The 14,072-nt window shown below is 39.9% G+C and overlaps 1 protein-coding gene across 1 annotated transcript; it reads left to right on the forward strand.

The window, feature by feature from the left end:
• The first annotated feature begins 9,246 nt into the window (after positions 1-9,246).
• On the forward strand, positions 9,247-13,328 carry LOC104087203 (probable xyloglucan glycosyltransferase 12). The gene is made up of 5 exons (XM_009591614.4): positions 9,247-10,970; positions 11,189-11,497; positions 11,671-11,961; positions 12,064-12,177; positions 12,276-13,328. Exons 1-5 carry the CDS (start codon positions 10,248-10,250, stop codon positions 12,906-12,908), a joined length of 2,070 nt encoding a protein of 689 aa, XP_009589909.1. The 5' UTR covers positions 9,247-10,247; the 3' UTR covers positions 12,909-13,328.
• Positions 13,329-14,072: the final 744 nt, after the last annotated feature.

Genomic DNA, 14,072 nt, shown 5'->3' on the forward strand with positions numbered 1-14,072 from the left:
TGAAGCTCAACCCCGAAATATGTGCATTCGGGGTTGGCTCGGGTAAGTTTCTTGGTTTCATAGTGTCCAACCGAGAAATCGAGATCAACCCTGATAAAATCAAAGCTATGAAGGTCGTGCAAAGGTTAACAGGGAGGATAGCCTCCCTGGGACGATTCATTTCGAGATCCTCAAATAGGAGCCACCAATTTTTCTCCCTGCTTAAGAAGAAAAGCAACTTTGCATGGACTCTGGAATGCTAGCAGGCTTTGGAAGAACTAAAGCGGTATTTATCGAGCCCGCCTCTGCTTCATACCCCCAAAAGTGGACGAACAACTTTACTTGTACTTAGCTGTCTCGGAGATAGTGGTAAGTGGAGTCCTGGTTCGAGAAGAACGAGGTACGCAATTCCCTATTTATTATGTTAGTCAGACCTTAGGCGAGGCCGAAACTAGATATCCACACTTAGAAAAATTAGCGCTTGCTTTAATAAGCGCCTCTAGGAAATTAAAACCATATTTCCAATCTCATCTGACACATGTTATAACAAATTATCCTCTTCGAAATATTTTGTGCAAACCCGAGCTTTCGGGTCGATTGGCCAAATGGGCCATAGAAATCGCTGGATACGATATCGAGTATCGACCCTGAACCGCCATCAAATCTTAAATCTTGGCGGACTTTGTTTCTGACTTTTCACCGGCCCTCGTACCCGAGATCAAAAAAGAGTTACTGATAAAATCGGGTACCTCTTCGGGAGTCTGGACCCTTTTCACGGATGGTGCCTCGAATGCGAAGGGGTCCGGATTAGGCATTGTGCTAAAATCACCCACATGTAACGTAATTAGACAGTCTATCAGAACTACAAAATTGACTAACAATGAAGCCGAGTATGAGGCCATGATTGCAGGTCTCGAACTAGCTAAAAGCTTAGGAGCGGAGATCGTAGAGTCTAAGTGTGATTCCCTCCTCGTGGTAAACCAAGTTAATGGGACTTTTGAAGTCCGAGAAAATTGAATGCAAAGGTACTTGGATAAATTACAGGTGACTCTACATCAATTTAAAGAATGGACTTTGCAACATGTACCCCGAGAATAGAACAACGAGGCCGACGCTCTTGCGAACTTAGGTTCATCGGTCGAAGATGACGAACTCAACTCGGGGACTATCGTACAACTCATAAGATCGATGGTCGAAGAAGGTCACGCCGAGATAAACTCCACAAGTCTAACCTGGCATTGGAGAAATAAATATATAGAATACTTTAAGAACGGGAAGCTTCCATTAGATCCAAAGGAATCAAGAGCTTTGCGCATAAAGGCAGCACAGTTCACCCTGTCCGAGGATGGAATGCTGTATAGAAGGACGTTCGATGGACCATTGAAAATATGTTTGGGACCATGAGATACCGATTACATCCTACGGGAAATTCATGAAGGCACTTGTGGAAACTATTTCGGTGCCGATTCGCTGGTCCACAAAGCAATCAGAGTAGGGTATTATTGGAACGATATGGGCAAAGATGCGAGGGAGGTCGTTCGAAAATGCAACAAATGCCAAAGACATGCGCCCATGATTCATCAACCCGGGGAGTTACTCCACTCGGTCCTATCTCCATGGCCTTTCATGAAATGGGGAATGGACATCGTCGGCCCCTCCCATCGGCCCCAGGTAAAGCTCAGTTTATTTTGTTTATGACTGATTATTTCTCTAAATGGGTTGAAGCACAGGCTTTCGAGAAAGTCAGAGAAAAAGAAGTGATAGACTTTATTTGGGACCACATCATATGTCGATTCAGGGTGCCAGCCGAGATTGTATGCGATAATGGAAAACAATTCATCAGCAGCAAAGTAACTAAATTTCTCGAGGATCACAAGGTCAAAAGGATCCTATCAACACCGTACCATCTCAGCAGAAATGGACAAGCCGAATTGACCAACAAAACCATCATCCAAAATCTTAAGAAGAGATTGACTGACCCAAAGGAAAATGGAGAGAAATACTACCCGAGGTCCTATGGGCATATCGCACAACATCTAAATCCAGTACCGAAGCAACGCCATTCTCGTTGGTCTATGGCACCGAAGCTTTGATACCGTTGAGGTCAGAAAACCTAGAATCAGGTTTTGATATGCAACAAAGGAGTCGAATAACGAGACCATGAACACGAGCCTAGAATTATTGGACAAAGATGAGAGTCCGCTCTCGTCCGATTGGCCGCCCAAAAATAGCGGATCGAAAGATACTATAATCGAAGTACCAATTTTCGACATTTCAAAATCGGGGACTTGGTACTAAGGAAAGTTACCCTCAACACCCAAAATTCGAATGAAGGGAAACTGGGCCCAAACTGGGAAGGACCATATCAGGTTCTCGAAATCGTCGGAAAAGGATCCTACAAACTCGGAGTGATAAACGGCAAACAACTACCGAGCAATTGGAACTTGTCGCACCTAAAATGATACTCCTGCTAAGGTACGACCCTCTAATTTTCATTTGTATTTCGAAATTAACCTTTGCAGGTATTCGACCAGAAACATGGACAGATTATTCAACTCGAAGCCTTTAGGTCTGAAAGCACACGTTGCACTCTTTTTCCCTTAGACCGGTTTTATCCCAAATGGTTTTTTTGCTAAGGTTTTTAATGAGGAAACCATTGATCGTGCTAACTTAGAACAATTCAGCCGTATCCGAGGCCTCTTTACAATCACCCTCGAATATATCAAATTCAATTATCAAGTTCGATGCAAGAAAGTTACTTCATGGCAACAGGGTTTCGATAGGAAAAATTGTAAGGGCCAAATGGTCAAAACGAACCATGCCTGTGTAGTTTGCTCGAGCCCTGGAGCAAAATATGAACACATGTATAATGGCTTATAAAGAGAAATTTCTTCTTTACCGATATTTCATATCTCAGAAAGATTCTTCTATTTCATGATCTATTATGCAAACATGCTTAAGGGCCGACCATGACCGGAGTTTGAAACATTACCCCATAAATCGGGGACTGCCAACCAAAAAATCAACGAGATTAAGATCCACATAAGCCTAAGGGCTACATTACTTCGAGTTCGAGCAAACACTCACTCGACCATTAATCCTAAGGGCTACATTACTTTGAGTTCGAGCAAACACTCACTCGACCATTAAGCCCAAGGGATGCTCTTACTTCGAGTTCGAGCAAACACTCACTCGACCAATAAGCCTAAGGGCTACATTACTTCGAGTTCGAGAAAAATACTCACTCGACCATTAAGCCTAAGGGTTGCTCTTACTTCGAGTTCGAGCAAACACTCATTCAACCATTAAGCTTAAGGACTACATTACTTCTAGTTAGAGCAAACACTCACTCGACCATTAAGCCTAACAACTACATTACTTCGAGTTCGAGAAAACACTCATTCGACCATAAAGCCTAAGGGCTACTCTAAATTCGAGTTCGAGCAAACTCTCACTCGACCATAAATCCTAAGGGCTACGTTAGTTCGAGTTCGAGCAAACACTCACTCGACCATAAAGTCTAGGGGTTGTTTTTCATTTCGAGTCCGAGAAATCATTCTCACTCAATCACAAAGCCCAAGGGCTGCATTAATTCAAGTTCGAACTATTACCCCGAACTAAGGACTACGTATCAAGCTTAAAAGGGCTACATTAAATCAAGTTCGAGCAAACACTCACTCGACCATAAATCCTAAGGGGCTACCTTAATTCGAGTTCGATAAAACACTTTCACTCAACCGTAAAACCTAAAGGGCTACCTTAGTTCAAGTTCAAGAAATCACTCTCACTCGATCGAATAGCCTAAAGGCTACCCTAGCTCGAATTGGAGCAAATCATTTCGCTTGAACTTTATTCGTCAAAGTCTAGAAGTTATCTCAGTTTGAGTTCGAACATTCACTCGAGGACTACCTATAAGAAAAGGCCGAGTTTGAACATTCACTCAGACCTTCAAGTAATTATCCCGTGCTAAGGCACTTTTTGGCCTTTGTACAAATTAACAAGAAAGGCAAAAAATTCAGAAGCCATAAAAGGAAGAAAGTTTTATATATATACCAGAAATCATTTACAAGGGCACCATGGCCCGATCAAGTTTTTCTATAAAAGACCAAAACAGTCTTAAAAGAAAGAAGAAAAATACTAAAAGGACTTAGTCCTCTCCGGGAGCAGCATCTTCACCTTCGAGGCCTCCCTCGCTCTCAGAACCGCTCATACTCCTGGTATCATCATCATCGGGAAAGGCCAACACTTTGGCTTCGGCTTCGAGCTCTTTTGCATTCTCTATCTCGGCTGAAAGATCGAAGCTACGAGCGTGGATATCCTTTAAAGTCGCCCTCCAAGATTGGCATTTAGCATGCTTGGCAACCCAATTTTCTCGAGCTTGAACACGACTTCTTTTTCTCGAACCTGAGCTGCTTCAGCATCAGATCGGTAAACAGCCACCATTGCATCAGCGTTAGCCATGGCTATTTCGACCTCCGATTTGGCCGCTGCCAGTTCCGAGACCAATCTCTCTTGATCAAAAGTCACTGAGCCCAACCAAGACTGGAACTCCTCGATATTCTTGGCTTGCACCATGGCTCTCTCTTTCGAGCTTCAGAGTTGGGCCTCGACCAAGGCTAGTTGAGCCCGGGAAATCTCCTTTTCAGAAGCAAGGCAGTCTATGTTCTTTTTCCACTCCTCGGCCCCCTCTTTCACTGCATCTACCTCGGTGCAAAACTGCCCAATCATATCGATCTTTTGCTGAACCTGCGGGACCGAACTGTTAACCTTCATGCCCAAATCAGTGTCATTAACTTCAAAGACTCTTTTACATGCTCGGACAAATTGGTTTGTTCTTTCCGAGTTGCTTCTAGCTTGGCTCGAAGTCCTCTTGCTTCTCCTTCCCTCAGCTCACTGAGAAGCTTGAAGGTATCTCTCTCCTCAGTAAGCCCTTGAACTTAGGCTTCGAACTGGCTTAGCTCCCCTCAGGATTGGAAAAATGCCTCGTGATAAAGCGCAGAAGCCTACAAAAAATAAAAAAGAGTTATACAAAAGAAGAAAAATACAAGTATGAAAGTTGACAAAGAGAAAGCGAACTTACTTGATTCAGGGCTTGCTGAGCTTCATTGAATATACGAGGAATCCCCGCTTTGCCCGAGCTCTTCTTCGAAGCCTCCAAATCGCTCGGACCGGTAGCATCTTCTACTCCAACAAAATAACCACGGAAAATATCTTCCTCTCCATGGGCTCCCTCCCCATGATAAACCTCCACAGCTTGGGCGTCATGTATCATAGACTGTGAAAATGAAGGAAAAGAAAGGGAATCGCCGATCTCTATTGCCACAATTATGTCTTTCGAGGCGCCGCCTCCATCTCGGGGAACCTCAAACTCGGTTCCTACACCATCATCAACCACCTCTTCGACGGATTCGTTGCCTTGAGGTAAAACATCCTCGACCTCCCTTTGCTCGGGAACTCGGTTCAAAGTATTATCCTTGACCTCGTCGGACCTGGGTGAAGCAAAATCAATCCCCACCGGTCCCAAAGCTTTACAAATATCGGTGTTAGCCCGAGCACGGGCCACCAATCCAGAGTTATCTTCTTCTTCTTCTTCTTCTTCTTCTTCTTCTTCTTCTTCTTCTTCTTCTTCTTCTTCTTCTTCTTCTTCATCCCTTAGATGCAGGACCGATTCCATAGTCAATGGGATTATGGTTCCCTTGGGCTTTCGAACTGTCCTCTTCTTTGATTTTTGACTCTCGAAATCCGAAGTCCTTTTTCTTACTTTCCTTCAACGGCTTCGAGGCAGGCGATAAAACTTCCTCACCATCAGACGGGGGCCTCATGACCACATCATTTTCGAGACCTGCGAAGGGAGAAGATAAGTAAACTCATGCTTCGAATAAACATATCACCTCGAACGACAAACGAATCGGTAGACCAAGATGAAAGCTTACCATGAGTACGAGCTTCCCATCGACCCTTTGACAAATCGCGCCAAGCACGCTAAGCATATATCGACGTCGAAACCAGGCTCCTGACCCAGTTCTCGAGATGGGGAACCACTCCCGACATCCAAGCAACAACTATGTTAATAAAAGCACTGATAAGTAAAGATGAAGAAGTAAAAATTACAAAAGCTAAAAACTGAATCAAACTTACGATTCATATTCCATTTCTCGGGAAATGGCATACTCTCAACCAGGATTAAGTTTGAGGTCTTCACTCGAAAAAACCGGCCCATCCAACCCCGATCTTTTTCTTCATCAATACTCGAGGTGAACACCTTGGTGGCCCGGTGTTGGAGCTTTATTAGCCCCCCTCACTAAAGACGAGGGCTATATAATCTTATTAGGTGGTCGAGAGTGAAAGGAAGCCGTCGATTTTGCTCACAAAGAAACAGAGCAGTATTACAATCCTCCAGAAAGAAGGATGTATTTGGCCGAGGGTTACTTGGTACTTTTTGCAGAAGTCGATGATGATCAGATCGAGGGGACCCAGCGTGAAAGGATAAGTGTAAACACTCAAGTACCCTTCCACGTGGGTAGTGATCGCTTCTTCCGGTGCCGGTATCACAACCTCTTTGTTTTTCCAACCACAATCTTTCTTTACCAAATCAATAAGGCTTTGAGGTATCAAGCATATATATATCGATACCGGCTCACATCGACCAGCAACCGACGAAAGTTTCTCGACCTTAAAGTCGGAATCGATAACACATCCCCCGGGAACGAGTTCTTCGAGGCGTGGCTCCACCACCGATTTCTCACTGGCCGGCCAAGATGAAAAAACAGCTTCTTTCTGAGGAACAATTTTAGATATCTTGGCCATCTAAATTTTCAAGAACGAGGAAGATGGGAAATTGAAATATTTTGGTGTTTGACGAAGAACAAGCAAAGAAATTCTTAAAACTGGAAATAGAGAACTTTGGAGAAGGCAAAGAGCTGTGAAGGTTGGAATAAGAAGAGTTGAAGGTAAAGGTTTAAAAAATGAAGAAGGGGGGCTATTTATAGATTTGGCAATGACGGTTCAAAATCAGCAGTGACCGACCATTGTCTGACGCACATTTAATGCCTTGGTAACTGAACCGACGAGACATTTATCACATACGTCATAACCAGGCTCGACGCAAACGTCAGTGTGTATCTAGTTAGAGGTTGAAAAAATCATATCATTTCTCGCCACATTCTTTTCGAGAAACGAGGGGACTATCTGTATACGGTTAAAACCGGTTTTGCCCTTCACGTATTTAGTCGAGATTGGAACATCATGGATCGAGGGTCGTCATCATAATATCGAGATGAGATCTGAAGTCAGGTTATCGAGCTCAAGATTCAGGGACCGATCAATACCGAGCTCGAAGTCAATATCGAGCTCGAATCAATACCGAGCTCGAGCCAATATCGAGCTCGAGATCCAGAGATCGACCATTATCAAAACCGGCCAAGATCGAGCTAAGAGACAAAGAGCCGTTGTAGCCGCACCAGGGGAGAGAATCTCGGCGAAAATTAAGGAAAAGTCAATTAACTAATCTATCATGGGATCCCCACTATGCATTTTTAATTATATCCAAAGTAGGATTTCTCCACTATATAGAGAGTGGCTATCATTTCTGTATGAACATATTGAACATTGAGACATCAATACATTCTCACTTCTAAAAGATTATTGATTTTACAGAGAAATATAACAGAGATTATCCTTTTTTGGGCTTTGGATATTAATTCATCTTGCTTGTTTATAAATCATTCTCTACTCAATTTAGTTTGTATTTCATTCCTTTTTTACGGTCAATATTCGATATATTTCTACCTATTTTTTCGATTTGTACCAAGTTATACCACGTATCCTTAGAACTACGTATAAATTCAACTCTATCCGTTTTTCGGGTAAACAGACTCAGAGGCGGATGTAGTGAACAACTAACGGGTTCAACTGAACCCATAATTTTCGACGCGGTGTAAAACTTTATATGTAAAAATATATTAAAACTGCAAAAATAGTGGATATGAACCCATAACTTTAAAAATACAGTGGGTTCAATGCTAAAAATCTTAAAAGTTGAACCCATATAATTTAAATTCTGGATCCGCCTGTGGGTGGACTACTGGACTTTGATATGTTAATATAGTCTGGTCAATTGAAAGGTTATTAATCTTCTTAAAAAGGGGTATGCTTGATGCTACTACCGTTAATACTCAAACTTATCAATATGAGTTTATACTCCTACTCATATAGGAAATCAGCAAGAATCTTGACTAAATACGCTGCTAATATAAACATAGTTTACTTAGCTAACGTGAACCCTTCTCACATGCAAGCGTTGTTTGTTGCGCAATGCAACCTAAATGAACCTTTTTTAGAGTTCCCCTGCTTACTTTTCTCCTTTAAACCAGCTAATTTGACTCAACTATAGTTTTACGTCAGTTTATCTTCCTTGTTTTCGGTATTAAATTGTGCGCCATAATTTAGTTATGGAAGATTATATTAGTAATGCATGATTACATACTAGAAACTAAACATTGTACAAGTAACGCAGCGTTTTATACTGAGATTAAATTTCCGTATCCCTTAGACTAAACTACCCTAAATTTCTAATTATGTGTATTACGATTTTACATTTTCCACACTTTTTTCGTTCTAATGTATTCCAGCTTTCTCGCAATATAATATAGCTCCACTTTTCTCATTGCAACTCAAGTATTTTTTAATATATTATAGAAAAGAATTTGGTTTAATATTTATTACCCAAATTCCCACAACTAAAAAATTTCGGAGATTCATATGATGACATGGCGAGTTCTGGTTTTATGCGTGATTGTTTGGGCAAGCGTGAAAGAAGCAAAGTAGTCAAAAACACCCAACAAAAACACAAGCCGGTTAAGACGAAATAGAAAATTGACTACTTCTGAAATGACCACTCCCTCTCTATGGCAATGAGATTAGTGCTTTTAATTTATGGCATTATAATTCGAATGATGGTTTAATCTTCGCCATATTCAATCTACAATGACGGAAAAAACTTATTTACACCTTGTTTTAATTTACACTAATTTATTATTAATTATTTATGGTTAAATAATAATGTATTATTGTTTCGATTTATCTCTTAATTACGATAATATTGACATCATATTTGAGTAAGAATTTTCCCCATAAAAACGTACTATAAGTTTGTAAAAAGTAGCACATTTTCAATTCTCTATTATTTACTTCACTGCTTTTTACCAGGCAATTTTTCATTAACGAATTCGATGACTACCATGATTTAATAAAAAGCAAGAGAAAAGAAAAAAGAGAAAAAATTCTTCTTAACGATAACGAGTTTGTTAATAAATATTAAATAAAGGAAAACCTCAAACACATATATTATCTCCTCTTTCAATCCTCTTTTTCTGTCTAGTGTCTTTGCCAATGAAAGGATGATGATTAGATAGGATCATTTTATCTCATCCTCCTTCAACCTTTCTTTTCTTGTCTGATAAGAACAAAAGCGCATGCATGCGTAATTATTATCTGTTTCAATATTAATATTGTTACACTTTCTATATATATACATACATACATATATATTTGATTGATAATATTGTTAGAAAACTAATCTAATTCACACGCCATCACAGGAGGAAGGAGCTATTGAATCTGATGTCTATTTCTTGTTTTTGATTTTGATTTTCCATTCTTTTCAAGACTGGAATCAGAATCAAAGACGTGTTAATAAGCTGTTACCATAACAACAGCATTCTATTATTTTTTTCCCTCACACTTTTTCTCCCTTATTACAATTTGTGAGTAATCCAAGGCAAAGTACTCTTTCGCTCTTTTGTACTTTCTTGCCAAATCATAGCCTCTCCATTCTTTTTGAGTTTTGTCCCTTCTGGTCCCCCCTCCCCCCCCCCTCTCTCTCTATATATATATATAATATCTATATCCACATTCATTATACTGTTGCAAAATATCATTCGTTTACATATGCACTGTCTCTTCAATGGTATCATCATAGCATTTGCTGGGCAAGAATTTGTACCTTCATTGTATTCATTTGTCCTAAAATCAACCCAAAGTTTCAATCTTTATCATATTTTGGACCAGAATCAACCCAAAAGTTTCAATCTTTAACATATTTTGAGCTACAATCAACCCAAAGTTTCATTCTTTACACATTTTGAGCTAAAATCAACACAAAGGTTTCATTCATTAATACATTTGAGCTACAATCAACCCAAAGTTTCAATCTTTAACACATTTTAGGCCAAAATTGCCAAAAGGGTCTTCACCAAAAGGCATCAATAATGGCACAATCCTTTAGCTGGTGGGGTAAAGAAATTCAAAGGTGTACCCCTGTGGTGGTGAAAATGGAGAACCCAAATAACTGGTCCATGGTTGAGTTACAAAGTCCATCAGATGATGATTTTCTGTTAACAAAAGGTGAAAAGGTGAAAAACAAGAATGCAAAGCAGCTCACATGGGTTCTTCTTCTCAAGGCACACAAAGCAGCAGGTTGCTTAACTTCAATTGCCTCTGCTTTGTTCAGTCTTGGCTCTGTTATCCACCGCCGTATTGCCACCGGAAGGACAGATTCTTCCACCGTTAATAGCCGGTTTTATATTTGTATAAAGGTCTTCCTTTGGTTATCTTTAATCTTGTTAGGTTTTGAAATAGCTGCATATTATAAAGGTTGGCACTTTAGTGCTTCAGAGTTTCAAATTCAGGGTTTATACACATTGGCTAATCCATTAGCTGTGAAGGGTGTGTTTGATTCTCTTTATTCCATGTGGGTTTTAATTAGGGTGGAGTATCTTGCTCCCCCTCTTCAATTATTAGCCAATGTGTGCATTGTCCTGTTTCTTATCCAGAGTTTGGATAGGTTAATCTTGTGTTTGGGTTGTTTCTGGATCAAGATAAAGAATATTAGGCCAGTTTTGAAAGAGGGTCCAGTGGATCTTGAGGCTGGTAATGGTGGTGGTTACTATCCCATGGTTCTTGTTCAAATCCCCATGTGTAATGAAAAAGAGGTAATTTGTTCTATTTTTCAATATTTTCTTGAATTTTCCAAATGTTGTCAAATTATTGAGTATTGGAATGAAAAGGGTCCAAATAGAATGAAATGGATATTAAGGATTCATATAATCGACCTTTATTAGTTTGGATTGAAGAAGAGTTATTGTCATCGTGTCAAATTTTGTTTTTATTGTTGGTCTGGAAATTGAGTGTTGGTGGCAATTGGTATCAGGTTTATCAGCAATCCATTGCAGCTGTGTGCAGTTTGGAGTGGCCTAAATCCAAACTGTTGATTCAAATTCTTGATGATTCTGACGATTCCATGACTCAGACGTTGATCAAAGAGGAGGTGCATAAATGGCAGAAGGATGGTGCAAACATTGTATATCGTCATAGGGTGATTAGAGAAGGTTACAAAGCTGGCAATCTTAAGTCAGCCATGAATTGCAGCTATGTCAAAGACTATGAATTTGTTACCATTTTCGATGCAGATTTTCAGCCATCACCTGATTTTCTTAAGAGAACTGTTCCTTATTTTAAGGTATTCAATACCCTCCAGCTCCAAGCTTGATTCTCTCCATGTGATGTTCTTCATTTCCTGTATAGAATCACATTGTGTGTACAGTATGTATGATTTGTTGATGCATTATTTATGTGTAAAATATGATCATGTAGTTTGTTTTATTAATTGTCTCCTTTGACATTGAATTGTAGGATAATGAGGACCTAGGGTTGGTTCAAGCAAGGTGGTCCTTTGTGAACAAGGAGGAAAATCTTCTAACAAGACTGCAGCTTATTAATTTGGCCTTTCATTTTGAAGTGGAACAACAGGTGAATGGGATTTTTCTAAATTTCTTTGGATTTAACGGTACTGCTGGAGTATGGAGGATTAAGGCATTAGAAGGTTCTGGTGGTTGGTTGGAGAGGACAACAGTTGAGGATATGGACATTGCTGTTCGGGCACATCTCCACGGGTGGAAATTCATCTTTCTCAATGATGTAGAGGTATTTCATTTCAAGACACTTTGTTCACCGATATTTGGTCACTTATTACTTCTAGCAAGTATCTGTTTCGTTTGAATCTGAAAGACTTTCTTGGATTTTCAGTGCCACTGTGAATTACCAGAATCATATGAAGCATATCGGAAGCAACAACATAGATGGCATTCGGGGCCAATGCAGTTATTCCGTCTTTGTTTGCCTGCCATCATTGAATCAAATGTATATACTTGGTTTCATTGCACTTGAAGAATATCTATCTATGTACGATAATTAGCACATTGTCTGACCATATTATGTTTTTAATTTTGTTTATGCAGATAAGCATTTGGAAGAAGGGAAACTTGATATTTCTTTTCTTCCTTCTAAGGAAGCTGATACTGCCATTTTATTCTTTCACCTTATTTTGTATAATCCTCCCCATGACCATGTTCATTCCTGAGGCTACACTCCCGACATGGGTTGTCTGTTACATTCCTGCCACCATGTCGTTTCTCAATATACTTCCAGCCCCTAAATCTTTCCCTTTCGTTGTGCCATACCTTCTCTTCGAAAACACTATGTCCGTGACCAAGTTCAATGCCATGATCTCAGGGCTTTTCCAGCTTGGAAGCGCGTACGAATGGGTTGTAACCAAGAAATCAGGACGTTCTTCTGAGGGTGACCTTTCCTTGTTGGTTGAGGAAAAACCAAAACATCAAAGAGGTATTTCGGAGCCTAATTTGGGGGACTTGAAGGAGGAAATCAAGAAGAAAGAACGCAAGTCCTCGAGGAAGAAGAAGAAGAAGCACAACAGAATATACACAAAAGAATTGGCCTTGGCTTTCTTGCTGTTGACAGCTTCAGTGAGGAGCCTCCTATCAGCTCAAGGAATCCACTTTTACTTCTTGTTGTTTCAAGGGATATCATTCCTGCTTGTCGGGCTAGACTTGATCGGTGAACAGGTTGACTAGTCGAATATGGATAGGCTTCATAGGGATATATTTATTTCAGCTGAACTGTCAAATCGGAAGACAGTACACTGAGCCTGGCCTTGGCGCGATATCTAAATTGGAAAATTAGCTGGGGAAGCTAAGTTCTAGAGAGATGATGGCGATATTGCCTCTCCTCCGAACTTTGAACTCCAAATACAACCTCAAAAAGAAGAGCAATTTTTGGTGGAGCAAATGTCCTGAAAGCGCGCAACATATTTTGAATGGAGAAATCCATCAAGAATGGTGATAATGTTCACCATTACAGTTAAGGCCCTCCCCTCTTTCTGTCCTGTTAATTTCTTAACATTATGGATTCATTTGTTATTTTTGGCATATTCTTTTGTAAGAAGAATTTGTTGTGGAAAGTTAAGCACTTAATTTAGTGAAACTTGAACACCATAGCAGCATGCATCTTTTAATTATATTTACACAACACATAAATCATTCTTTTTTCCTTCTCTTTGAGAATTCTTAATTTATGAAGGGAATTCATATCTCCTAACAATTGTAGCGAAAAGTTATTCTTGTAAATAAATGATTATACATTTCCACATAAATGATTGCAGTCCTGTTATTCAAGAATCTGTGTTATCCAGGATTTGTTCTTGCTAGATTCTGTAATCTTAAATGTGAGCTGTATCTATGATTTTCATTTTTCCAGGCAAAACACTCGGTTCTATCTGCATTCTCAAAATTTCTGTCTTTTATTAAGATTAAGAACTGCCTGATGATTTTAGGGATGGCAATTTGAGCCCAAACCCATCAAACCAGTCCAACCCGTCCAGAAATTAATGGGTTGGACTACAAACATTTTAGCTCATGGGTTTATTTGGGCTGAGCCCAAGTTAACACATTAATTTTTATAGTCCATTCTGACCCATGAAATAGCCCAAATACAACCCATGAAGCTCACCCCAAAATAAAGGGATTTCAACCCAACTTATCTATAAATTTACTTAGTTGCCACATCATTAGTTTTTGTATCTAAGTTTAAAAATGAGAATCAAGGTATTTAAGTTTTAGAGTGTGTTTGGTATGACGGAAAATATTTTCCGGAAAATATTTTTCATTTTCCATTGTTTGGTTGCACAAAATAGTTTGAACATTTTTATCTGCACTCCCCCCCCCCCCCCCCCCCCAACC

The sequence above is a fragment of the Nicotiana tomentosiformis genome, chromosome 12 (assembly GCF_000390325.3).
Source record: "Nicotiana tomentosiformis chromosome 12, ASM39032v3, whole genome shotgun sequence".
NCBI lineage: Eukaryota > Viridiplantae > Streptophyta > Magnoliopsida > Solanales > Solanaceae > Nicotiana > Nicotiana tomentosiformis.

Bases quoted from the DNA above. Each gene is read 5' to 3' on its own strand.
- LOC104087203 (XM_009591614.4), top strand. From the start codon at position 10,248: ATGGCACAATCCTTTAGCTGGTGGGGTAAAGAAATTCAAAGGTGTACC. The intron at 11,962-12,063 runs GTATTTCATTTC...TTGGATTTTCAG, and splicing joins TCTTTCTCAATGATGTAGAG to TGCCACTGTGAATTACCAGA. The intron at 12,178-12,275 runs GTATATACTTGG...TTGTTTATGCAG, and splicing joins CTGCCATCATTGAATCAAAT to ATAAGCATTTGGAAGAAGGG.